A 27,863-nucleotide genomic window follows, 5' to 3' on the forward strand; every position below is an offset into this window, starting at 1 on the left:
TTACCTATTAACAGCCATTTGGTGGTGCAAAATGTTTGCTCCGTCTCAAAGCGCCGCCTATTAGCCCCAGTCCCACACAGCTCCACCAGGCTAGTAAACACTTGGTGAAACTGCGCATCCGAGTGGTTGCAGACAGCTTAACGTAGGATTTTTGTTGTTGTGACGATTTGGAAAGAATAGGAGCTTCTTAAAGGGACAGAGGCCCATTTCAAAGCGCCTAAAGAGAACATGGATTCTTATTTCATAAAAATCATTCATACCTTTCCATCTCAGGGCACCAGAGGATGTCTTCTTTTTCATTCATATAGACGGGATAATGCTGGTCCTTCCCTTGCTTGATGGAGTTTGACCTGGTGGTGATGGTCCTCACCTTCTCAAACTGGAAAAAAAATAAACATGGCTAAAAATAAAAATGTTTTTTATTATTTTAATGAGTAACCAAGCTATAATTCTTGTTTTTCTTGTTTAAGAAGTATCCTAAATCAGCGGTATATCTCAAAAACTCTTGGCACGGACTACAAGATTGGAGCCGAGAATGTGGAAATTTGTGCATTCCCGAATCAAGGAAACATTTGCTAATGTTCAGAAACATGTTTAGCTTCAAAATTCTCCTGGAGAGCTGAGCACCAAATGCAGCAAAGGCCTAATTTGATGGCACCTATAAAGACTCTAAAACTCTAAAATAAACCAGTTTTTAGTCTTCTATCTCTCAATGAAAACTTTTGAAAAATCTAAGCTTTACTTCGACTAAATTCATTAACTGAATTTTGTGGGTCTGGATTTGGAATAAGGCATGAAGCTGTAGAGCAGTGGATCATTCCCAATGTAAGATACAGTGGAGGATCTGTGATGCTGTGGGTCCGATTCTCATCCAAATGCCTCGGGTACCTTTTTTAAACACATACGTTTAATAAAAACCTGGTGAAACCTCTCAAACTAAGAACTCGTCGTCACGACAAATTTAACAGATACCGACTAAGAGCTGAAGACGTCTTACACCGAATTAATGATTTAGTAATTAGCTTAGTATTTTCTAACGTGAAGGAGTTTTTCTACCCCACTGAAATTCTTAAAATGTAAAAGATATATTCTAAGTAGACTTATTAAGACAGCATAAATTCATCAATTAGCCTTTTCTACACATTTACCATGTAGCCACCACAATTTACAGCATGTGGGAGCAGAAATAAACTTTACATATCGGTGACATTTGTTTTTAGCTAATACTTTTTTTCTAATGGATTTCTGTGAACTGGTTGATGTCCATACCTTTGCCGTTCTGCCGTGCTCCAAACAGTCCTGGAGGTCCAGCCTGTCGGAGCACATGGCCGACAGAGGTCTGAAGAGGAGAAACGAACGGGAGCCGTTTACAATTAGATGAAAGCTTTAGTTTGATGGAGAATCTCCCACTAAAACACTGCAGAGATAAATATATCTACAAACGCTGAGAGTTTATGTTTATGTTTGATGCTTCTTTCTGACAGTCCAACCACTGACCTGTTCATGCCAGGGAGGTTACCCCAAAAGTAACGGGCGCGGTGGGCAGCAGACACCTCCTTGGCATCAATCATAACTGGATTACACTGGGATTAAAGACAAGGGAGATTGAACAACAAGGCTTAATCTGATGGATACCAGTACAGCTTCGTTTCCAGTAAAACACACTGGAGTTTTTCTTTTTTTTTGAGTGTCAATTAAAATGAAAGAGAAATCTGTGAAAAACCCAAGAGGAGCTGCATCTGCTGAGTTGTACCAACTAATTTACTTTATTTTAATTTAACATCATTTACTTTTAAAAGCCAGCCTAGGGTAAGTCATTTTGTCTAGGGCATAATAATCTATAAAATATAACAACATAAAATCAAAATTTACAAACAACAAAAAATTTGAATAATGTTCTTATTTCTTCTTATATCAAATTTTTCCAAATCGGAGGAATTAAATTGTGTAAAGTTGACAGATAATCAGGTGTTTAAAATGCAACTTATAACTCCTCAACAAGAAATCACCACAAGGGGGCAGTCATAACCCGGTAATCATTTGGTGCCCTGTTAAAATAAAGTTTACCCACTTATAACTTGAGGCAGATCATTTTATGCATTAAAAGTATAATCAAGAGGAGGTGTACTGTCTTGTTTTGTATGTTTAACTCGCAGACAGTCCTCCATCACTGTTGGAGCTAACCTCTAAAAAGCGAGAGATGTCCCTCTTGTCGCTCACACCCATCGCAACGACGTTTTCAAAGAGCCAGAAGAACGGCCTGTTATCTCCTTCCTTCGGCCGAGCCTCGTGGAGCAGCCGGTAGAACTCGAAGAAGAGGCGGCCGCTGCCTCCTGTGGGGCAAAAACAGAAAGACTTGTAAAACACGACAGGGGAATGTAAAAAGAGAAGTTGCGTGAACATACCATAAACGCCCTTCCGAGCGGGATTGACTATCGAGAGGTCGTTGCAGGGACTTCCACCGATGACGAGGTCAAATGGACCCCACTCCTGAATCTGTCCAAAGACACGACGCAAAGTCATACAAAGGGAGAAAAATAATCATGAGCAAATACAGACAGAATATGAAACGTTAAAGTGCTCAGAGCAAATACTTTTGACTGGAGATGGAGTTTAAACTCAAAGTAAAGCCTCTTCACTTACATGTTTGCGTGTGACATTCCTCACATCCCCAACATACATGATCCGCCCCTGATGTCGGACCATGCCCACCGTGATTGAGTCTTCACACACCTCGGACGCTACATAGCGATCCACTTGGATGCCAAGTTCTTTTAACACCAGCAGTCCTGTGGAGAGCACCATAAACAACGAATCCATCAACATTTAATCAAACCAACTAAGAGTGGGTAAGCCCCGAGCGTCAGTTCATTTCAAACTTTAAAAATGATTTGACAGAAAACAAGGGTTGCTGAAGCTATAGACCGTGACAAAAGAGAAGAAGATGTCCAACCTGTTGCTATGCCGTCGAACAGCGACAGAACACGAATGGGCCTCCTCTTCTCCACCAGGACTGGGGGGTAAAGCTTTGGTGGATCCTGAAATCGACACATTGGAAGGAAAGTCAGACAGGGAGGCCTCAGAGAGACTCCTCTGCAAGGCTCTTGCTACTAGTACTCACAAAATCTTGGTCATGATTATTTGCGAAGAAGAGCTGCAGGTGGTCAGGCCAGTCTGAGCGGCGCTCCAGAAGACCAAACACGCCCTTCGGACTGCACATGAAGCAGTTCCACGGGTCCTCTTTGATGGCAGCGTGGGCGGCTCCTTGACCAACGAGGAGGTCTACACATTCCACACAGAAACACCTGAACACACAGATCCAACTGCGTTAACACAGTGAGTGCTAAATCGCTTTGGCTGGCGCAGGATTTCAAACTTTCAGTGTTCAAAGTAGGAACGCAAACAATTAACTGTTTGTTAATTGTTTATTAGATTAAAATTAATAGATTAATTAACAACGACTGCTTGGACCTTCTTTTAGTGTTGTAGTTTGGCCGCCACCCAGCAGAGGGCGCCGCTGGTTATCCTTAAGCGGAGCCAAGTTGATTCGCAAAGAAAAAAACAGTCCAAACAGAGGTCGGTGTGGGATGAAAAATGGACTTTATTAGGTTCTGTTTTGAAATAAAAACACTCGATAAACTCCTTAAGTTTCACGACGCTCATTCAGGTGAGCGGCATGACGGAGCAGAGCAGCGTCAACTTCTTATTTAAAAATGACTGAAGCGCTACAAAGGCGAGGACGTGGTGACGAGAGAGGAGAGAGGAAAAATGTGACACGATGAAAAAGAAATATGATGCCAATACACAAGGTTGATTTTGAGTTCGGTTGTGAACCTCAAAATTAGGACAGCGAAGTTTTAACCTTTCTTTTAGAGCAACGAGGATTTAAGTGTTTCACATATTTTATCCTTTTCATCTTAAATTTTTCCATTGAGCAACTTACGAGTTTCCGTTTTGTTATATCTAAATATTATATATAAATATATAATGTGAGAAAACCATAATATTCTGTTTATTCAGTCAGTATTTAAGACACAAAATAATGTTAACATTTTTTTTTTATTTAGCATCTTGTTAAAAAAAAATGCCCTTCATATTATGGAAAGATGATGGTCCTTGATGGAAAAGAAAACAGGTTTGGCCACTGACCAATTGACTATTCGTCAATCGATAAGCTCAATCAACTTTAAATGAACTAATTAATCGATAACTTGCATTGCTAGTTCAAATCATGTCTCCTGGTTGGATTAATTTACCGCAGAATATTTTATGCCTTGTTGAATAGATTAGGCTCAGCTCAAACGATTCTCTCGTTTTCCACTTCAGCTTCATCCAGAGGTCAGAGGTCAGGCTGCTGGAGCATCAGGTTTCCATCCAAAAGCCCGGCCTGACAAGCAGCGACTTATCATCGAAATGTCGCATGCCGTCGTGTTAACACCAAGGACAGCCTTGTGCGCTGATTAGGCCGTCGTACATCTGACAACACTCCGTGTGTCGCTCTCAGTGGTATTTTTTCAACGTCTGTTTTGTTGTAATCACTGCGCCAGGTTACTTCGGCTGATCTTTCTTCGAGGCTTCCAACTGAAAAAACAAGCACGATGTAATGTTTGCTATCAGTCGTTCCTGAGCCTGACCTCCTTGATGAAGCCTGACATCAGTGTTATGACATTTGTGATGACTACAGCGAGCTCTTTGTGGAGAATAACGCCACTATCTGTGTTTGATTTATTACTAATAATAAACGGTCGATTCATCCCAAGATTGTGTCACAGAGCTCAAGGACATTCTCCATTAAAACTGTAGCAAGTGCAAAGTACACTGTGTGTCTTGCATATTCATTGCCTTGCAAAGAGAAATCTGAACGGATGTTATCCGCACATCAAAATGCACGGAGGTGACTTTGAAAGGATTTTATCAATGAGTGTCAAATTAAAAAGGGCATAAAGCAAACGCATTAAACATTTTTCAGAGTTACAATCAAACACCACTTTGATTAAAAAAAACCAAAAAAACCCAACAGAATAAATTGAAGTTTGTGATCGTAAAGTGACAAAACGTGAACAATTCAGAAGGGTTTGAATACTTTGGCAAAATTGTGTGTGGATTGGACTATACCATTTTTAATGAAAAGCATCACTGAGCTTGATGAGTTTATTTCAGTTTCTCTGACCTGTCTGTGCGGGTTTGAGGTTGCAAGTCCAGCGTAGAGATTATAAAAAGCGAGGCATGTCTGGTTAAGAGATGTTTTGGTTTATGCTTCACGTCGTTAAGAGAAAATCTTCTGTAATGTTTTAAGACAAACCGTTGTCCTTCATGTCCCTGAGGGGACGTCTCAACAGAAAATATCTTGACTAGTTTGTTCTGAGTCCTCATTTGAGATGCAGACTGGTTCTGGTTTCACACAATCTGACTTCTGAATGGTCAGACAAATAGCATGTTCTCACTGGTCCTCAATGGAAAACAACAAAACAAAAAACGGAAGCGGATTTCTTCTCTGACAAAGCTGCCTGCACGTGTGACGAGCATCACAGCTTTTTAATGAAACTTCCTAACAGAAAACTAAAACTTCTATATCTCCTAGAGATTTTAGCAATTCAATTTCTCTCCAGCTCAAAGTATTTCAGTTTGTGTAACCCAGTGTCGCTCGAGGTTTCCGACACATCTTTACTTCCGTACTTCTCCAGGCTCAAATTTCTGGACACCAATTACCCCTAAACGCCCCACACAAGAGGCCAACAAGGTTGAACGTGCACAACTGGAGACGAGGCGGTCGCAACGTGAGCTCGTCGCATCAGGAAATCAAACCCTCACCTGCAACAGTTGTTGTTTCCACACATGAGCACCTCACGTCCGCCGCAGCAAATGGTGCAGTACGACTGATAACCGTCATCGTCGTATTGGTACGCACATTCCAGGAAGCAGTTCTGCAAAGCACACAGAAAGAGCCGAATATAAGCAGTGAGACATTTAAAAAAAAAAAAAAGACTTTTGTTTTCAAAAACGGTAAAGGCGTTCGGTGGGCAGCGTCTCACCTTGCAGCTCTGGCACATTCCTCCAGCGAACAGCGGGTGCTCCAGGCTCACGTTCAGACTTCCACAAGAGATGCAGATGTCTGGAGGAAGACGAGAGGCCGTGATGAAGACTTGAGTGAAAATATCTAGTCAGCTGTGACTCAGGTTAGGTGGGACGTTCATAATTGTGTTGCCTTTAGTGTTTTATGGGAACAGTTGCATAGCTTCTGATTAGATTGCTTCTTAACGACAGTGAGAAATGACTGAACGCATCTGGAGAGCATGTGTGAGCCGCACTTACCCTCCAAGCTGCGGCACTTTTGTCTCACTTCATAAACAAGTCGCTCTGTGACAGAAAAGAGAGGAAATGAATGAATGTTGCTGAAAATGTTACAAACCCCCCCACACCCCCCCACCCTCCGTGTTTTTACTTTATGCTCGCATCACACATGGTAAATGGCCATACATGATGTGAGATCTTTATCAAGTCCAGAGGACTCCAAAGCGCCTTCAGTCAATCAATTGAAAAGTCAAAGGATCCGTCCACTGCTTCAAAAAATAACCCTAAGAACTCATGGCCACTAAAATCAGAAGGTATGAGGCAGATTTTATGTTAAATAAATGTTAAAATGACTGAATAGAGAGTAAAACTGAGAAAAAAGAAATCAAAAAGATGATGTTTGTGTAATATTTTGAAGCATTGTGGGTCTCCACCCTGAAGTTAATTCTGGTTTATTAATCTCAAAGATTAATAAACTTTCAATTTTAGTGAACATTTAAACTTTCAATATTTGAATAAGCAACATAAATACAAATGAAATGAATTATGAAGTCTCCGTAAACAAAACTGTCCTTCAAAAAAATGAATAAAGACCAAAACACCAGATTGAAGACTTCCATCATCCAGTTTCAATATCTCAGCTTTCAAATAACTTCAAACAACAGTCCTATTCTTTCACGCACAACTCAAACGTGACATTTACCTCTGCTACAGATAGTAATAACTGCTCTAATAAACAGAATAGAAAAGTCATACTGACTCCTATCAGTTCAAAGTGATACTCTCAGATCAAAGCTGACCTGAAATTGTCTGTGAAACTCTGATTGGTGCGTCTCTCCCCAACAAGAACAAAAACACTACAAGCTAAAAGACTAAAAGAGAAGGCTGGAAAGAACACGTATACAAAGTGAACAACCATCTGCAAATCAAGCAAACATGGCTGCATCCACTCAAACACGAAAGGTAGAGCAAGCCTTCCTCTGATCATGAACTAAAAATAGATATGTGACAGGAAGCATATTGTGCCCATGTCTCATTTCAATGTGTAGCTGCTTGATTGTTTAACTAAGTCAATACGGCTCTGCTGCTCTCCACTGTTAAGACCAAGACTGTAGTTTTGTCCTAACTGTAGGTGACACAGTAATATGCAGCAACTTGACCCCGTTTCCTGTCTGATTTATTTCTCCAATCATTAACCTCTCGTCAACAGAATGAGGAGTTCACAGGCTAACAAACGGACGGGGGCCCCTCACCTCGTGTCCTCTCATCGATGATGTCCTTGACTTTCGGTTTCTCCACCGTGCTTTTGCGAGGCTTTTTGGCTGGGGGGGGCGTGTAGGCCGCCGCTTCGGGCTCCACCCACGTCTCGGGGTAAACCTCGGAGTTACGCTCCTCTAGCAAGTCGAGGCAAAGTGAAAATTATACAAATAATTTTGAGGGAGTTCAGCCGTCCCTGCTCTCACAGGGTCAAAGGTGTCACTTTCTTACCTTCGGGAGGCTCTAAGCCCTTAGGTCCAGTGGGCTGAAACCCGGTCATCGCCCACTCAATCATCTTCTTGTTTAACATGTCCACTGATTTGGAGGTTTCACTTTCATCGCTGTCGGGGCAGGCAGTGAAGGCTTTTCCTGCCCGGCTACTAGCCACCTGCACACATGTGGCGAATATTTTAATCCAGCTTCATCGGCAAAGGGAAAAACAAACTGAGAGGAACTATTAATTACAGGATGCTTCTGACTTAAAATTGTTGGCTAATAGAGTGAGCTGTGGATAGCTAATAGCAAGATCTATAGTAGCTTCATAACCTTTTAAAACCAACATATCGTTGGCTAAAATAGGTCATTTATTGTTTGGAAAGGAAGAGGTGGTGATTTTTATTGGCATTAACAATCTAGGATGCTCAAGAGAGTACACTCCATTAGCATGGCTAACCTTAGCTAACGCTAATCTTTCTAGATGCTAAGGAGTCCCAGTTTTCTGTTCATTTGAACTTAGATTCAATTTAGTAAATGTAGAATATTTACAGTAACTGCTATTGTACAGACAGCACCACCTTCTAATATAAATAACGATCAATCAGTGTAAGAAAGCTAGGAAAAGATGTGAAATGCCGTCCTTAGATCTTCCTTATTGGTAGAAAAAATGGAGACAGGAAACTCTGACAGGTGAATCTCTTGTTTAAAATATACCAACAATATGATAGAGTGAAACAAGAACTGGAGAATAAATCAATAACAATATATATCGCGATAGAGACATAATCAATATCAATAGATGACACCTGTGAGAAACAATTTCACTGAAATCCAAAACAGAAACGCAGAGCATTTCTACGTCGTTCATTAGCCGCTCAATCTCTTGTGGCGGGCTAAAAAAAAAGCTGATGGCATCAACTAACTCCTTCACTCTCTGGTTACCTAGCAACAACCTGTTGGTGTACAACACCAAGCCTGTACAGCTTAAAAAAAAAACAAAACAAAAAAAACAACAACAACGTGGAGCAAAATTTTGGGATAAAACAGGAAGGGTCATCTCTGTAGAATGGCCATATTTCAGATATTTAAAACAAAAAAAATAATTATTTATATCGACCAATATGACAAGTTTATATTATGATACGTTGTTTTTGCCATAAGTGAAGCATCAACATACAGTTCAGACGCTCTCACCTGTAACACTTCGTAGATTGCTTTCTTGTACATGGGCTGTTTGTTGTAAGTTGGTTGGTGAAAGGCATTATTAAACGAACTTAAAGGCAGAAGTTTCTCTACACATACCTGCAAACATACACAAAAAAATTTACTTTTTGACGCTGCAATACCACAAACTGTCTGGATATTAAATTTCAATGGAGCAACCAGATGCATGAATAAATACACACACACACACACACACACACACACACACAAATCACTGAAACAGAAGACAGTTGTGCTTGAAAAGCTAAAAAAATAAAAAATAAAAAATCACCTGACAGAAATATTACAGTTGGCCCCGAACACTCACCACTGAGAATTTCCCGTCTCCAAACCACATGACCCATCTGGTTCCCTCGGCGGCTCTGCTCCGGCCCGTCACACACCAGGATACGATGCGGCCCGGCCACCAAGAAAATCCTCGCAGCTTCCCCCAAACCAGCTGGCCGATGCCAAAACCACGGCCGTCCTGCAGCCAGAAGACAACACAAATCATCCGCTCCGTATTAACTCCTGAGCGCAGTTACGGAGCGTTTCCAAACAGCTTATTTTCTACTTTGGAGGATTGGGGGGAAACCGTCTGTTGCATAAAAAAAGAAAGAGAAACAATTTTAACCAAAATACCCAAGAACACGGGGAAACTATGCTGCATTTTCCGTATATTAGATATGAACAAATTGTTTATAATGAGCTGTTATCTCAGTAAATATAAACTTCATGCAGAAACAAATTATGCTTAACTTTACAGACCACTCAAGAAATGTTCACTAGAACTTTTAGCTAATACTAATTGTACTCAATTGATTTTATTGGTCAATATACACGTATCTCCATATGATGCCCGAATTGTGAAGCAGTAATCCATCTGGATAATATCAGACAAGTTCGTCTTCCTGATCTCTTTGAGATCCGGTTCTCGTTATTAAACTTTCAGAGGCCAAAAACCGGCCATGTTGGCGTCTTATCGCAACTGCTGCAACATTTTCCCAGCTCTTACCTGTGAGAGCTGGTTATCCATATTTTGTGCATGCTTTAAAACTTTTGACTTATTTTCATCACTTTTAATGCACTAACTACTTTTTGGGAGCTCATGAAAGAAACTCCTGCCGTAAAAGAAAGTTAATCAGCATTTATTGCTGAATATTTTCAACGGATAACAGGCTGCAGCCGCATGCTGGTTGGATTAGTTCCTAAATTACAATGAGATGCTTCTGTAATATGTATATTTATGCAGCTATACAGTCACAAGTATGTCACCTCCACACCAAGTTAATAATAGATTAGATCTGTCACAATCAAATATTTTCCTGGACGATAAATCGTCCCAGAAGTTATTGCGATAAATGATAATATTGTTGCCTAATTTCAACCAAATGAAAATGATTCAACTTGTTTTAATTGATCCTGCGATTAATTGAGTTATTGTTTATTGTGACAGGCCTACTAATGACTATACACTGCATTCCCGTATTTGAGGAATTAGATCCAATTCTATTCTAATGTATTCCAACTTAATTGTGTGTGCAGAAAAGTGGTAGGTTGCTTTTTACTGCTCTGGAAATTGCTCAAGTTCAGTATTTGCCCCAATAGAAGTACAAATAACCATTTACTCCCCAATACTCAGAGTCTGAGATTTGCTAATAACATTGGAAAACTGTGTTATGAATCTACATTTCAAACATTCGTTGTCAAGTTAAAACTGTAACGAGGTCAAAGAAGAAATAAGTAATAGACTGATGCTGGTGTAAAGCACAAGGAGTGACGTTTTATGTGTTGCTTACTCCGCAGGGCACATTATTGTGTGTATTAGTGAACTTTAAAGACACCCCACCTGAAACACGCAGCTGCTTTGACAAGACAAAGGGATTCGAAACCCACATTCACCCTTAAAATGGAAGTCCATACATGTTATAGCTTCCAAAAAACGAAGCAACCAGAGCAAAGTCGTGCTTCTGCAGAGCGTTACCTCATACTCGGGCTCGGTGTCTGAAGACTTTTGGGACGTTTTTTCCTCTCCCCCGATGGCGACAGGCTCCGGGGTGGTGGCCACAGTGGGAGAAGCCGGGTCAGTAGGTTGCTGCTGTTGAGGTGGCTGCTTGTGTTGCTGCTGCTGCTGCTGCTGCTGCTGCTTTTGCTGCGGCAGAGGCGGCTGTGATTGCTGCTGATACTGAGGCTGCGGCAGAGGCAGGCTGTGCGGCTGAGGTTGAGGTTGTTGCTTTGAAGGCTGCGGGTGTTTGATTATTGGGAGCTCCTCCGTGCGGCTCTCTGCGTCGTTCTTCTCCAGGTCCTTCATTATGTTGATCTCTGACATTAGCTTGGCTCTTTTCTCTGCCTAAAAAAAAAACAAACAAATAACGAGACCCAGAGACAACAGAGGAGTTTGGGTAAACAGCGCAGCTATTGAACTTGGCAGCACAACACGAGCAACGGATCTCCTCACGGCAAAGCCAATGGCGAGCCGGAGTCTGAAAGCCCTTGTAAACAGGATCTTACTGTTCCTTGTAAAAGTATTCATACCCTTAGAACTACTTCCACTTTTTTCACTTTAATGGGATCTTATGTAATAGCCCCAACACAATGTAGTCAGTGGCGCCCACAGGAAAAACAAAAATTCATAGGGGTGACCAGACCAGGCCAATAAAACTTTTAGGGGAGCGCAGTGGATATAGTGCATAATTGTGAAGTGGAAGAAAAAAAAAAAAAAAAAAAGGTTTTATGGTTTTTAAGTGTGGCTTTTATAAAAGCAGCTGTTCTGCAAAGGTCATGGAGTATTGTTTGGGAACATTAGAGCTCAAACAGCACAATGAAGAGCAGAGAACACGTCAACCGGGCCTGGGATGCAGCCGTGCAGGAGTTTAAAGCACCAAATATTGGACATCTTCACACAGCACTGGTGAAAAAGAGCAAAGAGCGTGGCCCCACCCCAAACCTGACAAGACCAGGCCGATGGATAGGGCCGCACCGATTGCAGTGTTCTGGCCGATCTTTAAAAAGCCTGACGTGACGATTCCGATTTTGGCCGATACCGATTTTTTTTTTGTCTGAAGTGTAGTAGCAGTGGGGTGACTGTTGTTAACTGCAAATGTGCAGACATGACCTGGTGGGCCGACGTGTCAGTCAAACCTCCCTCGTGGCGGCAGAGTAAAAAGACGACGGTGGCTGATTTTCTGACTTTTGCCGAGGTAGAAATGAGCGCCGATCTTAAGAAATGAAGGAAATCAGGGCCAATTTATCGGTACACCCCTATTAATAGACTCAGAGAAGTGTCCAAGAGGCTCACTGTAACTCTGGAGGAGCTGCAGAGATCCACAGATCAGGTGGAAGACTCAGATATGAGTCAGAGGCTCGACAGATCTGGTGTTATTTGCTTTGAAAAGCCAAAGCTGAAAGAAAGTCATAGGAAGTCAAACTTGGTGTGCCTCCAAAACACAAGAAATCTTACCAAGAAAGTGGTTTTTAGTGCAAATTAGTCCAATGATATATGAATAAACTAACTTAAAAGTAACTTTTCAGCAAGCTGCAGCTTGCTTTAAGTCAATTATTCCTTAAAGAAAAGTACTAGTTCCACTGGGATATATTTTGATAAAAATTATAGGTTCAATTTTAAGGAGTTTCTGACTTTAAACAAATTCTAAAAAGTTGCTTATAAGTGAGAGTAGTCTCATTTCAGGATAACTAAGACATTTGCACTAGAAACTAGACAAATAACTGCTTGGTTACATTTTGCTTTTTTGCCATGTTGGCACATCAACTTGAACATCTTGTACTCGGTTTGGATCGAGCTGAATGGAAGTAAATCTGTTTAAATCTGCAAAACCCCTGAGACCGGGGAAGACTTTCACCTTTCACCTAAATGGAGCTGGGGATCTCTGGTAAGACTTGAAAATTGATCTTCACAGTTGCTCTCCGTCCAGTCTGACTAAGGTGGAGCTATTTATTTAGCGACCACCAGATGTTTCAAGCTGGTAGAGACATTAACAAAAGCAGCGTATGTAGAGGCCGTATAGAGTCCCGGATTGGAGTTCAGAAAGCCTGGAGTCCGTGACATTGACTCAGTAGGTCAATCAGTAAGGACAAGGCGCAGGCGAGACTAAAGCCTCTGGCAGCAAATCCTCAGCAGCTGCGCCCGTTCTGATGTCTCTTTCTCAAACAAACGCTGGATCCAAACGGACAGGCATGTCCACTTTCTGCTCGCGGTCTCCATTTTCCTGCGCACAGATCCGCACATGTCAACACGTGCCGATTGTACTATACGCTTCATGCGAGAGCACCGCTGCACAGCTGTGCTTATTTCCCTCCAGTCTTTCAGTTTCTCAGGATTCACATGGTATCAATCTCCAGCGGTGGCACGGCCGGAGAGAGAGAGAGAGAGAGAGTACACTGGGATCCGCTTCTCGTCTTCTTCCCCAGTGTACCTCGTAAACAATAGTGCCTTTAAGAGGACAGGGTGCCTTGGGTGAGTGGGGAGGGGTTTTCCTCAGAAGAGTAGAAACATGTGCTCTTCAATCAAGAAGCTCGGCTGCGGTTTATAAATATCTGCGCTGTAGCGCTGGGTGAGTGGTTCAGAGCCCTCGGCCGTGCCCGATAGGCCTCTTGGCTCTGACACAAGCAAACCGGAGTCGCTGCTCCGCATCGTGCTTGGATCTGTAGTACCAGGTGGTTAAAAAAAAAAAAAAAAAAACTACAAAAACGAACACATGGCAGCTAGCTTGGAAGAAAAAAAATCAGAGGCAGAATCTGCAATCATTCCTGGCAAATTGTTGACGCTTACTGGGTGATACGTGATTTTTTTTTTTTTAGCTCGCTTAGCATAATGCTCTCTCTCTCTCTGAGATTTCTTCTCCCCAAAGTCCATTAGAAAGTAGTTCTGTTTCCACTGACCTCACAATTACGCCAATTGGAGTGACAAAAATCGATTTTGCTAAATGGAACCACGGAAATTTCGAAAAACTTCCAAGTTTTTTGATGGAAAGCTCTTTGTGCTTCTATTTCAAATGTGTGAAAAACTTTGTCAACCCTAATACTGATGCTGATGTAAAAAAAAAAAAAAAAAATCCACAATTTCCCCATTGCTGTGTTTCCATGAAATGTAAAACGCAATTAAAATCACACATGAATAAGTTTTTGTTTCATGCCATAAGTCATTGCAATGATCCTCCTACTACTTCCTGTCGTCTTCTTCTTAGCCAGTGGCGTCATCCGGATGTTGATCATGTGATTCGTGTGACGTGAAAAATTTGTTTCTTTTACAGTTTTGAGAAGTAAAACTTTTTTATACGGCCAAAAAAAAAAAAAAAAAACAACTCCTCATCCGAGTGAAAAACAAGAGTTTTGTCAAAATCGACGTGTTTCCATTAAGCCAATTTATGGCATTATCAAAAACTGCAATGGAAACAGTTTTTTCACATCACACAAGTCATGTGGTCAAAACCAGGTACCACTACTGGTGGAAAAACCCCGGATGAGGATGATGTCGCTGCATGTTTTTTAACCAATCAGTAAACTTGTTCACGTGACTTTAATTGCATTCCTCATTTAACGGGAAAACCGCAAAATATCGACAAAGTTTTGCATGCATCTGCACTGGAAACCCAGTTAGTGACACTGAACACACAATTTGGGGGAGAACACAAAGTATAGAGGCTATAAGAAGCAGATATTTGTCTCTGGACTTCTTCTCAGTGGGAAATGCCCCCTTTTGAGGGCCTCACAGTGTGTGTGCCGCTTTATGAGCGAGACAGCCCCCTTCGCCCCCCGAGTCTAAAAAGGGGCAAGTAGAGGAGATAACACAATGCGGTCTTTATCATTTACACATGCCTGTCTGTCACCGACACCTCAGAAACACCACTGCTTTACGCGTCCTGTCAGAACAGCGCTGGAGACGAGCAGCACATGCGCAGGCCGCCGCGCTGCAAACACAACAACAAAAGCAAACGGGGCTCGACGAAACTGGCACGTCTTCCTCGGTAAAACGCAAAAGTTCGATACGGAGGACTGCGATACGGGCCTTTGTTTCCAACAGAAGCTGCGCAGGTCTCCGGCAGGGTGTAGAGACGTGTTGGTTGCACAACCGCGGATCACCTGACTCAGACGCCGTGCAGCATGATACCCCGAGGGGCTCAAAGGGTGACGGAGTGCAATGGGAGGCAGAAAACACCCAGAACACACTCACAACGCTCTCAACGTATAGGTGGACATAATACTTAGCACCTATAATGTGACCTGTAATGCTCACATTAGCGCCACAGTTACAGTAAACAGCTAAACATCAGTTGTTTAATGAGGCTGTTAACTTTATAAGGGAAGCTTTAAATCTTAAAGAGTCACAGGAGCGGTTGCTAGGATACAAATAGTCTCGTCCACAAGAAAAAGGAATATAGCACAACTTTATTAGTAATACTTTTCACAAACTTAAATTGAGGTCGAAGAACACGTGGAGTAGGATCATTACGAAAGCCTCCTGATAATTTGCATTGTAAAAAAAAAAAAGAAAAAAGAAGAGAAGAGTAAATTTAGCTTTCAGTTTGCATTTTTTCTCAACCAACCACTGAGACTTTAAAACAACACAAAGCTTTCGACCTCTGCAGTTTCTCATGCACAGCAAGCAGGAAATACCCGGCGAGGACTGTTGGCGTAACTGTTTGATGGCTCACACGCCGAGATATGCCTGAAGTTAGAAGACCTTAACTCCTCTGCTTAGCAAAGTGGGAACTACCAATAAAACGCACAAATGCACCTAATTTCTGTTTGATAGTCTCGGATTTGAAGCAAACAAGTCAGAAAATCAAAAAATCCATTGTTTATCCAATCAGTGAACACACCGTGCCTAGATATAAAGAGATAACGCTGAAAACACTCTTCGCTGCTCAAGTCGTTACTGAGGAAGGACGACTTAAAATGACTTATTTAGGTGTCAGTGAGGTTTTTAGTATCAAGTCAGAGGAAAGCACAGTGATGTAAGCAGATACAAAAAAGGAACATCTTTTTATTACATCTGTGGTTTATCCAGGCGGAGAGAGAGAGCAAAACGTCTGGCAGATAACAGAAAGGCTGAAACCATTACAGCAAATATGTCTGCATTGTGTAGTGAGTGTACACAAGCAGAACTGATTTGTTCTTTGTCAAGATAGGAAAGTTTTCAAATGATAAAACCCTATAGATAGTTCCAATGTGACGTCCTACATCTGGGTGCTCTGTCGCCATCTTGATAGTACGGAAACAGCTTTCCACTTACATTGATCACATGTAAGAGACTAGTTGGATTTAAGGGTGTAAAAACAAAGGTAAGGTTCTCATTACATCCCGCGAAGGTGAGCAAACTTTGCTACTAAGCATAGAGTGTCAACGAGTGCAGCTGGCTACATATCTAATATGGCACAAACTTTCTCTGAGGGTATTTTTAAGAATAACCAAAACTGTCAGTCAGTCAAAAGTGTGTTGAACACATTACTGTAAGCAATTTATTTTGTAGGCAAACCTGCAGACTTGTACCACAGATCAATTTGCACCAAGATATAAAATGTAGATGTGGAAATGTAAGTAGTGTTTTTTCTGGACTATAAGTCGCTCCGGAGTATCAGTAGCATAAATACAAGAAATACGTGGAAAAAAACATGACGTATTTTTCCATGAAGCGACTTCATAGACCAAGTCGTTTTGGTCTATGAGTTGCAAGGTAAGGTAATTTTAATTATATAGCACATTTTCGGCAACAAGGCAGTTCAAACTATGAATAAATCTGTAGTTTGGAAAATATGGTCTATGCATTTCTTCTTGCTGCAACATGTGCTGCTTGAACACAAGAAAAACCTAAATTATACTCAGATTTCTGACCGTACTTCAGCAATTACTGCTACAATCACTCGACTTTAACAAACAGTACATTAAATTTGCATTCAAATTGGTTGCTATTAGGCATCACACATAACAAGTAAAAGAGAAGGAGGTAAAAGAGAAACTCGGGCCTCATGTCGTCATCGTCACACGCAGTCGCATCATCCTCATCCTCAAAGTATGGCTGTCGGTAAACACAAATGATTTGTTAACTATTTTCAATAGCTTGAAACTGAATTGGTTCTCCCAAAGAGCAGAAAAAACCTTTAAAAAACGACTTTACACCTTGGTAATGTCGGCGGTTACGCTGCTCCTATGCAATGATGCTTACCGGCATCCTACCAAGATGGCGCATTTCATGAGCGACTTACTTCCCGTTGATTTTTCCTCTCTTTCGGTGTAACATCGCTTCTGCTTCTACTATAAATAACTGAAAGCAGGTTACAGAAGTAACATTGGAGAGAGAAGAAATCTGCGTTCTGCTTCTTTTTCATTTTTTGTTGAAGAGCAATCAGAATCGACTGAAATCAATTCAGGCAGGTCAAATCTCTACAGACATCAAAAATCGTCCACATTCTGATCAGTGCAGCAAAACAACTCTAACGTGTCCCAGTTAAAAAGTCATGCTGGCACTACAAATAGTCCTTTTGAACATTAGATTTAAAATCCCGCTCTTACGAGCTTTATCTACGTGCTAAAATGAGCCGTTCCGACATTTTTTCAGCATATATTTCTCACAGGAGCAACTTCTTTTCTCCTTTTTTCTTTTTTTATAAGCCAGCAGCTTTTTTCCCCAAACATGGCTAAAAGCCTGCGCTCCCTTCCTCATTTAAAGAGGCAGGTTCCCTTTAAGCCATGCCGCACAGATGGTCCACTGCAACTCTCACGGAAATACCTTATGTCAGCATATTCTCCCTGCGAGCAAGCTGCTCAGAAATACACACCATCGCCATGTGCCACCAAACAAACAATGCAAGTCCACATACCCATGCATGCCAGCGCGCTAACCTCATAATCCAGTGTGGGGCTTAGGTTTTGTTCACCCCCACACATGGGGTGGAAGAAGAAAGAGAGAGAGAGAGAGAGAAAAAAAAAGGCATGAACATTTCTTTGTCTGGGAAGTTCAGGGTCAGGTGATTGCTAAGGCAGTTCTGGTTGGCTAGATGCGACTTGCAAATGTTGGGGGGCCAGCACGGCTGAGCGTGGCTGAGCATTTGCAGAAACCTCCTCTTCACCCTCACATCCACAGCGCAAAGTTCACTCCGGTAGCTGGGGGGGAGGGGTGAGGAGGAGTGGAAGGTAAATGAAAAGGGAGAGAAGGAGAACTTCTCACTGTAACGCATGTAAAAAAAAAAAACAACAAAACAAAACAAAACCAAAAAAAAAGTAAAGTGCAACTCTCTAAACCACCATGCGGCCCGTGCTGCAGGAGTACGCAACAACGAGATCCCCTGCAGCGAAGAAGAGGACTTTGATGGCAAAGCAAAGCCGCATATTCAAATGTCATAAAAGTTTGAAGTTTAAAAAACAACAGCAACAAAAAAAAAAGCGTAGTAGCAGTCAAAACCTCTCTGTGCTTCACTTTCAGAAAAATCCACTTTAAAACGCTTCAAATACACTTGACTCTTACTTTAGAGCGTTTTGTTTGCAGGGGGCCTGACACCTCCTGCTAATTTGGCAATATTTTGTTCCCTGGAGACACTTTCACCTCTGACCTACTTTGACTGATACTGGCAAATAAAACAAACAAACAAAAAAAAAAAATAACAGAAAACCCCCCAGAACAGATTCAGTTGATTCCTTTTACTCATATAAAAGGAATTACATTTGTGCTTTCCACAGGAACAAATGATTTGGGATGAATTATTGTTTGGGACAGTGGAGCACTCACTCAATTGTCTTTCTATTTACCTTTTCGGTTGTTATTTAAAAGTTACGTACGACTTTTAATCAACAATTTTTAAAAGTAACTGGGACTTTGTGCCGTATTTTGTGTTGCTGTTTTATATTTTTCTTAATCTAGTTATCGCTTTGAGAATCCTGCAAGCCTCACTAATGCCAGTCTGTAGTTATTTAATAACATTTTCTTCCAGCTAGGATTTTAAGGTAGCAAATTAACGTCCAATAGTCCGTTATTAATTAAACTTTATTACCAAATCGGGGGTTTACATGCAATGAAGAGAAAGACACTCAAAATGTATTCAACACAATCCAATAATAATCTAACTATTTATATTTTATTATGCTAAAACCACTTATATTTTCTAACAAAACTCTGGGGGCCTTCACAATAAAAGCTTTCTCTATACTTAGATTAAATTACACCGAAGTGGACTCTATTTTACAATGGTTGACTTTCACGTTTTTATTAGGAAGAAGTTTAGAGAACCTTTCCTCCATTGTACAAATATATGCCATGTTGTGATGGTCCGTTACATGAAACTGCAGTAAAAATCCATTTGGGTTTGTGGCTGTAGGATAGCAAAACGCGGAAATGTCCGAATGCCTTTCAAGGATCTGTATTCGAACATGTAAATGTGGTTTGTTGCTTTAAAATGACATTTCTGTCACAACTTGCCTGACGATTTCGTGAAAGAAGCGCCGCTTTGCCAGAAAAACTTGATTTGCCCCATTTCCAGGGCAAAGCAAGTCAGTCTGATGTGCAAACACATTTCTGTTTGCTTTCTTAAGCCGATGAATAAAAACAGACGAGCGTGTCTGCACGGGCTAACAAAGATGGAAATATCTGCAGCAGTGTAATGAAACTCAGCCACACAAAGTGACGATGATAACCGATTTGACTCGGTTAATTTACATAGGGCCAATTCAAATCACACCATGTAAATTTAGCCACTTCAATAGAAAAACAAGTAAAAGTGTAAAAGGTATTTTACAAGAGAAGTCATTTCAATCCAGTCACACATCAACATCAACATTGGCTCATTTTTAAAACTGATTTCAAGTCATTTACTTGCAGCAGTCTCTCATGCAGCAACAGTGGAGAGGAAAAACTCCACTTTAACAAGAAGAAACCTCCAGCAGAACCAGAACCACAGATTCAGTGGTTGAGAAGACAGAGCAGAGCCACTGAACTGATCTGACTGAACTCAGTTCGACTCATTTTAATTCAACTTAACTCAATGCATTTAACTAAACTTGGTTTAATTCAGCTCATCTCAGACTCTAGCAACAACAACAACAACAACAAAGAAACATTGCATGTTGGGATCAGCTTTATTACCATCCACTCAGCTCTGAACTGACACATCAATAGCAAGGGGAACAGAGTAAATCCAAATTTGATGTTTTCAGCAGGGAAGTATGAACCAGATGTGACCCACACAGATGGATGTAATTCCCCCCCCCCCCCCCACCGCTCGTACAAAAGACAAGAACAAAGCAATGAAAAGCAGACGCCAAACTGGGGAAATTTCCCTGAAATAAATGGTACCTTCATGAAATATCAAATGACACACCAAATACACTTGGTCATGGGTTTCCCAGGGTTCCTAGCTTCAGTCAACGCTTGCCTCTGACCCTGCGGTCAGTGGTGGCTGCTTTACAGCGAGGGTACTCACCTCCATCTTCCACTTGGCCATCAACTCCTCCCTGGTCCGCTTGCTAATGTAATAAGGGTCACCAGCCTGGAAGGTAATTCTGGGCATAGGCCTCTGTCGAAGGCTGATCTCCCAACCAACTCCCCTTCGTAGCCTGCCTCGACCTCCCTGTTTAAGGTACGAAAGAAACAAATTAGCTACTTGGTTTTTTCTTTTTATTTTTGAGTCGACATTGAGAACCGTGGCAAAATCGTGCGTCTAGCCAGTCGGCGTGTTTCATGAGAGAGACGTTCTGTTTGAAAAGGGTAGTTTGGTGATTTGACTAGTTAATTTTGTAAAGGGAGGTCACAGAGTCTAGCAACTTCACAAACACCGGAACAAGCTTTCCTGAGATGCTTCCAAGTGTATTTGATATTTCAAATCTATACACCATCAGGTACCATTTCTTTCATCAGTTCAAAGAGAGAAGAAACCATTTTCTGTTTCAGGATTTCTGGCCAGTCAAAAGCAAACAGCATTGAAGAATGTGCTGTGCATAATTTTACTGATTTCTTTCTAAAAGCCTGCATGGAAAGGCCTTTACCGTCTGATGTTGTATTAGAGCACAAGAGTGGAAAGTCAATCTAAACAAATCTTTAAGTAGGAAACATATTTGTTCCTTTGTTGTAGAGGCTTGAGTCCAATTTGAATATCTAGTTGCCAGGAGCGTGTAAGTTTATACTGATGCTAAATTACCAAACAAGTCGGACCAGCCCACCGTTCTCCGACTAACAAGTCCCAACTCTTCCACTGCAGGTTTTTCCAAGCTGCGGTTTATCTCTTTGACCAGCTCGCAGTTTGCATGAGCAAATATTTATTTTCTCCAGAAGGCACTTGTTGTACCTCGTTGTGATTCTAGCTGAATGGCGTGTTAGTTTTCAGAGTACTGGAGTTTTACCGGGAGCTAAAAATCAGCAGAGCTAATATTAGATTACCTAAGAAAAAAATAAAAAATCTAAAATTCTGTTTGGTGCACAGAGTCAAATATTTTCAAGTAAAGAACCCAACTGCGTTACTATTATATTGGTGTATTTGTGATTTCATCGAGTTAAGAGTCAGTAGATTTGATCTAACTCATGAAACGAGTCAACGTCCCTTCAAACCGTAGGGTTGTTAGCAAACATTAAAAAAACGATTCCAGATACATAAACTCTAAAGATTTGATTGGGCAACGTGTGTCGAGGTCATCAATAAATTTCTGTCAGACCCAACCAAAACCCAAGAGCCGTTTCCATATAAACTACATGGTTGGTGTTTAGGCTGGCTTCACGTTTTGGTCCAACTACGGTAATTAACAGTGAATAATACATACAAACAAACAAACAAAAGAATGACTTTATGAGAGGAAAATTAACGTTTGGGAATGGCTTTGCCGGAATTAAGGAATTTCAACAAAGCAGAACAATAACAGAAGACGTTTTACGAGCAGGTTGCTGCAGATTTTTGTAATTATTGTTCTCCCAGTGGTCTTGTTTTGTTTAGTTTTTTTTCTGCTGAATTATTGATGATGTCACGTTTAAATAAGCAGAGACGGTTTTGAAATGATCAATCTTGGTCTCGTTTTTACATATGGCACAGACAAGCTTTTTTTTTTCTTTTTTTTCCCAAACACGGCTGCGTTCACTTTCGAGAGTCACTGCGTATGTTATTTTTAGAAGACGTCGTGTTTTTGCAGAGAATAAACCATGTCACATGTGAATGATGTGAACGACCAAAAGGATAAAAGAGATCTTTGGGGTTTTTTCTACTGAGTTGTGCATGTTTCAAGAGTTTGTGTGCACGACAAGATGCTAATGTTAGCGTTAGCATCTAGAAACAGGCGTCTGATACTTTAGCCAAACAAACCAATATGATGCTAAGCAAGTTAGACATGGTGACTGCATGTCAGTAATTTCCTGAACAACAGGCAATGGATATGAACAATATGCAGGAGGATTTAAGAATAATTCAAAAATCATTTCTATGATTGGTTTTCGAGAGCCAGGCGCCGTGTTCCTGTCTTTTCCCATGCTATGCTTTTTGAGATGTTTAACATACGTAGCGTAGACGTAAGAGTGCCACTAGTCATTTGTCCACACCTCTGCAAGGAAGTTAAGTACTTTATGCATTCATGGCAATTGCAGTCAAACAAAACCGCACTGTATTTTTGTAGAACATCCAAAGATCATTTAAACAACTCTGACCTCACAAAACAAGGATTCAAGCCTTATTCTGATCCAGAGAACCACACAACAGCACAGAAATCTTACCTCAGTCTTGATTGCGTCACACCCGTCGTCTTCCTTGTGCTCCACATCTAGAGAGAAGACAGTGACACAATGGATGACCTGAATCATTCACCGAAGAGAGTAAAATCCCATAAACAGCCCCAAAATCTGAGCAAAACTCCTTGCTTTTTATTGATCAATAAACCATGACACGTTCATGAATCGCACGCTTCATTTTCATCACATCAACAAAGCATTTGCTCTAAAGAAAGCTAATTCGCTAAAAGTCTGGAGGGCTGGTGGCTGAGGGACACATATAAATCCAAACTGTGGTTCTGAAAAAGTGGACTAGAGCAGATTGAGCTCTCAGGTGCTGTATGAGGAAACGGTGGAGTCACGAAGGTCTGGATTTGCTGCCCAGGTTCTGATGAGTGTAGAAGGTGGCCAAGTTTACTTTGGCCACAGCTTATCATCCGGCCCGATGTTTTCCTTTCATGAAACACAGAGCCAGCTGCTATTAGCCCTGGCTGTTGACATTGAGTCATAAAGTCTACAACATATTGTTTCACATCTGTGATTTGGTGGGCGCATATGTCCCTCCTAGAAGTTCTCAAAACCTGAACTGAATCAGAGCAGAGTAAAGTTTTTGGGAAGTCTTTCCATGAAATTGCTTGTAAAAAAGTCCTACTACTGAAAAGCTCAACAGACGTTATAAAGCTGGTTGGACTTCCTCTGGGTAATAAAGATTATAGTTTCAGTTCAGGCAGTGTGACACATACCTAAGCAAGTTAAAAAAAACAACCCAAAACACACATTTAGAGAAACTGCAACACAGTCATAGTGAGAAATAAGTTTCAGTCACTTATCATGGCAGCTTTAGCCAAAACTGATATTGACCTGAGCGATGTTTTTCAATACAAAACAATGAAAAAAGCTCATTTTAGCTAATATTTCATGTATTTTCATTCACAATCTGCTAGGTATTATTCATATTATTTTAATACATATGAATATTTCTCTCTTTGAAAAAGTTATATATTTTTTATGTCTTCCAAAACTAAAATTTTTTTTTATCACATCAACAAAAAAAATTGAAAGATTTTTAGCGACAAAACCCAACAAATTTTCTTTAGGAGGTGTAAAACAATATTTTCCTGAAGGTTCATGTAGGTTTTGCATCTCGTGACAAATATGTTCTTTAACAGAAACAAAAGTGAACAGTCTGTTCTAAAGCATATAAACAGCTTTATTAGTATTGCTGAGTTAACCAGGTGAACAGCTATGATAAACGCTAAGAAGACTGCTAACCCTAAGCTTAAAAAAAAACTATCAAATGCAGTTTTTATGTCTTATAGTTCTGAAAGTTCAATCGAAATCGGCTAAAATTGATTTGGGCTGGTCAAAACTGTACTATATTGACTGATAAACCGATCGGCAGACGATCCCCTCCAAACAGCCATCATTCGTCCACAGGTGGATGAATGATGCAGAGGACGGCTGCGACGCCATCGGCGCCACGCACCGGAAGAAATGGGCGCAGATACGCTCAGAGGAAGTTGCACAACCTGAAGTGAGAACTTCAGCCGCCGAGTAAACCAGACGAAAATAGCCCAGCGTCGAGGGGCCCTCAAACCGCAGTCTAATAAAACTGACTCAAGCACAGTAAACGCTCCAGTCGGACTTCCCTCCAACTTGGCCATGATTTCAGATGTCTGCAATAACAACAGGCGCGTCATTTATTCCTGAAAAGCATCGTTTGTCTGTGTCTAACCAAGCGCTGACGGAGTACAACAGAGACCGACGATGACCGAAACACTAGCGCGGCTGTCGTGATTAATGAACTTTTTTTCTTTTCTCCGTCTCACAATCAGATGACAACACGAGGAAGCCAAATTTAGCTTTATCACAGAAGCGCCTGCCAACATATCTGGTATTAGTTTCACAGTCCTTCTAAAAGTCCCCAGGCTCTTTGATACCCCTGCTGCACAACACACACACGTCTTATGAAGCAGCTGGCTCTGAAATTAGCAAGATGGCACAGAAGGAGTAAACAGTTGATGGTAAAGCACTGTGTTGGCACTTGAGCCCCAAGGGGAGGAAGGGGGGAGTGTGAATTGGGAGGGGACAGCACTTGATGGCAAGTTTTCCCAGAGACCAGTTCAAGCAGAAGTCTTCTCTCTTAGCAGCATCTTCAAGATTGTTCCACGTGTGGCTGGACCTCCAGCCTCCCCCTCTGTCATTGTGATCCTCAGGAATAAATGACTCTATAACAAATTGTTGAGGCATTCAGAGTGCCAAGGTCACTGGGTTCGTGAGAGGATCCGGCCCGCGATGCCCAGAGAGAGTATACCTTGCCAGCTGGAGTGGGTTCCAGCTTTAGCATTACCGGAGCTCAGTTGCACAACCCAGACGGAGCTAAAATCCTTCCTTTGCCCTCCAGATGGATAACTCAAACCCTGTTTAGCTGAATATCGATCCAGGCCTCCGCTTCCTCTGCCAAGCTCTCTGCGCTCCAGTGGTAACCGTACCAACACTTTATTGTCCGTTATTGCGATTTCCAGCCCCAGTCTGCTTCGTTGATTAGTAAAATTGAAGCGAGGGGACGCTAGCTGCTAAGTGGAAGCTAAGCTAACGTTATCCTAAAGTTTAGATCTCACTGACTCAACATTTACTAACAGATTACTATATATTTTCCCTTGTGATGAAGTTAATCTGCATTTAAAGTCGGGATGCATTTAAAGCTCATATTTGACAAACTGTACAGATAAGTTGCTGATTTGGCTATGAGGCTCATTATGCCGCCTCAAAGTACCCAGATCTGCTTTCTGACAGCATTTTACGTCTTTCACTTGCCGATTACTTGGTACCCGCCTTTGACAAAAACCCACTTCTCAATCCGTTTTTGCAACCCCGTGTCGAAGACATAAGGGCGATGTGAGAATGCACAAGCTCACAAGATGCTTTGATGAACATGTTTTAAACCACACGCTTATGATTTTTGTTTAATCCGCTCTCTTCTTAGCTGTTACGCCACAGAGCAAGTGGTTGGGAAACGATTCAAATGTTCAATTGAATTCAGTTCAGGGTCTGCACTTAATTAGTCGCAATTATATATTGACAAAATATGAGAGATTTTCAACTTTTGTTGCTAAGCTATTCAATCTGTTATTTAGATTATTCAAACATCAAATTAGTGTCTAGTGCTGTTATACCCATTCTGCTTTTTCAGGAACCTCGGATCGTTCATGGAGCGTCTTTGAGGAAATGCGTCTTTAGAAATCTGAGCTGTGAATGTTGACATTAGCTGCTGCCACATGTTTAGCACTGAGATGTTATTTCAAGCCTGAATAGCGTCGCTGACGGGCCAACTCCTTTTAGCAGAACTTTGAACACAACCAAAGTATTTCCCAGCGTCCCATCTCATTGTTTTTCGAAGCATAAATTGTCGCCTGTGCATCAAATTTATGGGTGTGCCAGAAATGTGCCAGTACAAAGGTTCCAGCCAGAACATTTGTAAGTAAAAAAACCCCCAAAACAAAACAAAAAAAGACGTTAAAATAATGTAATTCATTTTGTTAAAAAAATTGAAATGTTAAAATTTGTCAATTAATCTAATTTATTGTGTTAAAGTCTTGGCCCGACTGATGATGTGTGTTAAAAAGACAGGAAAGGAAAAATACACCTTCACTGGTTTTTACTCAACAATAACATGGTGCAACAAAAAGTATAAATTAAATTTTTTTTGTTAAAGCAGCTGCAATAGAGACTGGAGAGTGGCAGTCAGAGTTACTATGAAAGAGATTAGATTAGCAAATATTCCTGTTTTAGTCAAAAATGTGGCAAGATTTAAAGTTGATGTCCACAAACTCCATTTCTGTCCAATCAGACTGAGCTTAAGCTATTTTGCAAGAAGAAATTATTTAAACTCTAAAGAATTTATTTAACCGGAGCAAGAGTGGTTGTAAAAACTGCTAAAAGTGTTTAATCTTTAATTATTCTCTCAACTCACCACCATGCTCTCCTTTGTATTTTTCTCTCACATAAATCCCCACAACTTTATATGGACGTTTGTGGTTGTAGCACATAATGTGAAAACATTCAAGAGGTTTATAAGGTTTTTGTGACGTATTTTAAACGCTTTGCATGGAGCTACATATAGTTTTAAATTTAGTTCTTTGGCAGGGATTATGAAATACTAAAAACTTTTTCCATTTCTGAAAAACTCCTTTCATAATCAGCCGTGGTTTTTCTCTAAACAAGTTTCCGACAATAAAAAGAAAAGAAATTACTCAGTTTAATCCTTCTATATATATATTCTTCTGCACTGTTAATAGTTATTGATTAGGTCTTTTTGTATCATTTATTTAAAACATATTTTTCACCAGTTGCGAGTACAGTGCTGCTGTAAAAACAACACGCATGCCAGAGTTGTACTTTCTCCTTCCATAAAGTTTTGTAGACTCAAACCCGAGTAATTAGTGCGCAAATAATGTGGCTACTTACTTCCTGAGCAACAAAAGCCAAAGCCCCGTTCCCAGCCAGTCACAATAAATCCAACTTTTTGATTGTGAAGATATCTTTATGGCAAATATATAAACACCCTATTGGTACCGATTCAACCCTGCTTCATTAAAAAAAAAAACCCTCAAAATAAAAAACAGAAATGCTGCGCCTTAGGATAGATGTGCAGAAAAAAAAGAAAAGTTGCTTCATGGCAGACACTGGGACTGTTAAAGCAGCAGGGTAATCCCGGGGTTTGCCCGAGCGAGACGCAACAAGCCCCACAGATCAGGTGAGTAAGAAGTGCAGACTCAGTTTGTAAGGAGTTCTGGCTCTGACGTCGTCCAACTGGCACGGCCGTCGCCTGGGACCTGCCAGCCCGACGAGGCCCGTTGCCAGGAGACCGGCTGCTTCTCCCCTGCGCTTGTTTACCACACTCCCATTCAGAGTCACAGCCGACGTCTCAGCGGCCCTCTGGAGGCACGTGGCCGAGGGAGCGACGGGCCTGCGAAACATTGTCACCCAGACAACTTTGACAGAATTCGCTAAATATTCAACGTCGATGCTTTACTGCACTCATGAACTTCTGGTAAGGATGTGCAAAGACAATGTCAAACTTTTGTTGATCAAGTCTCCGAACACTGTCTTGATCATGTGGAGCTTCCTGGGGCTCTGGTTAGATCAGGCTAGTGTTAGTTTACTCTGCAACAAACATTTTATAGAGCAAGAAAATAAAAAAGTA

At 41.1% G+C, this 27,863-nt stretch overlaps 1 protein-coding gene across 11 annotated transcripts in view; it reads right to left on the bottom strand.

The window, feature by feature from the left end:
• Positions 1-27,863, bottom strand: part of dnmt3ab (DNA (cytosine-5-)-methyltransferase 3 alpha b) — a 47,434-nt gene that overhangs the window by 4,871 nt on the left and 14,700 nt on the right. For 5 of the 11 annotated variants that reach the window (XM_044142559.1, XM_044142560.1, XM_044142562.1 and 2 more), the window contains 18 exons: positions 22,664-22,710; positions 20,397-20,543; positions 10,952-11,317; positions 9,296-9,454; positions 8,959-9,066; positions 7,780-7,936; positions 7,545-7,685; positions 6,313-6,357; positions 6,033-6,112; positions 5,812-5,924; positions 3,122-3,305; positions 2,954-3,038; positions 2,644-2,789; positions 2,406-2,496; positions 2,185-2,333; positions 1,498-1,583; positions 1,270-1,339; positions 261-379 (listed from right to left, as the gene is read on the bottom strand). In XM_044142559.1, the coding sequence (XP_043998494.1) occupies positions 261-379; positions 1,270-1,339; positions 1,498-1,583; positions 2,185-2,333; positions 2,406-2,496; positions 2,644-2,789; positions 2,954-3,038; positions 3,122-3,305; positions 5,812-5,924; positions 6,033-6,112; positions 6,313-6,357; positions 7,545-7,685; positions 7,780-7,936; positions 8,959-9,066; positions 9,296-9,454; positions 10,952-11,317; positions 20,397-20,543; positions 22,664-22,710 (2,293 nt within the window). The other 6 variants (XM_044142564.1, XM_044142565.1, XM_044142567.1 and 3 more) reach the window with 5 other exon arrangements.

The sequence above is a fragment of the Gambusia affinis genome, linkage group LG16, assembly GCF_019740435.1.
Source record: "Gambusia affinis linkage group LG16, SWU_Gaff_1.0, whole genome shotgun sequence".
In the NCBI taxonomy this organism is placed as follows: domain Eukaryota; kingdom Metazoa; phylum Chordata; class Actinopteri; order Cyprinodontiformes; family Poeciliidae; genus Gambusia; species Gambusia affinis.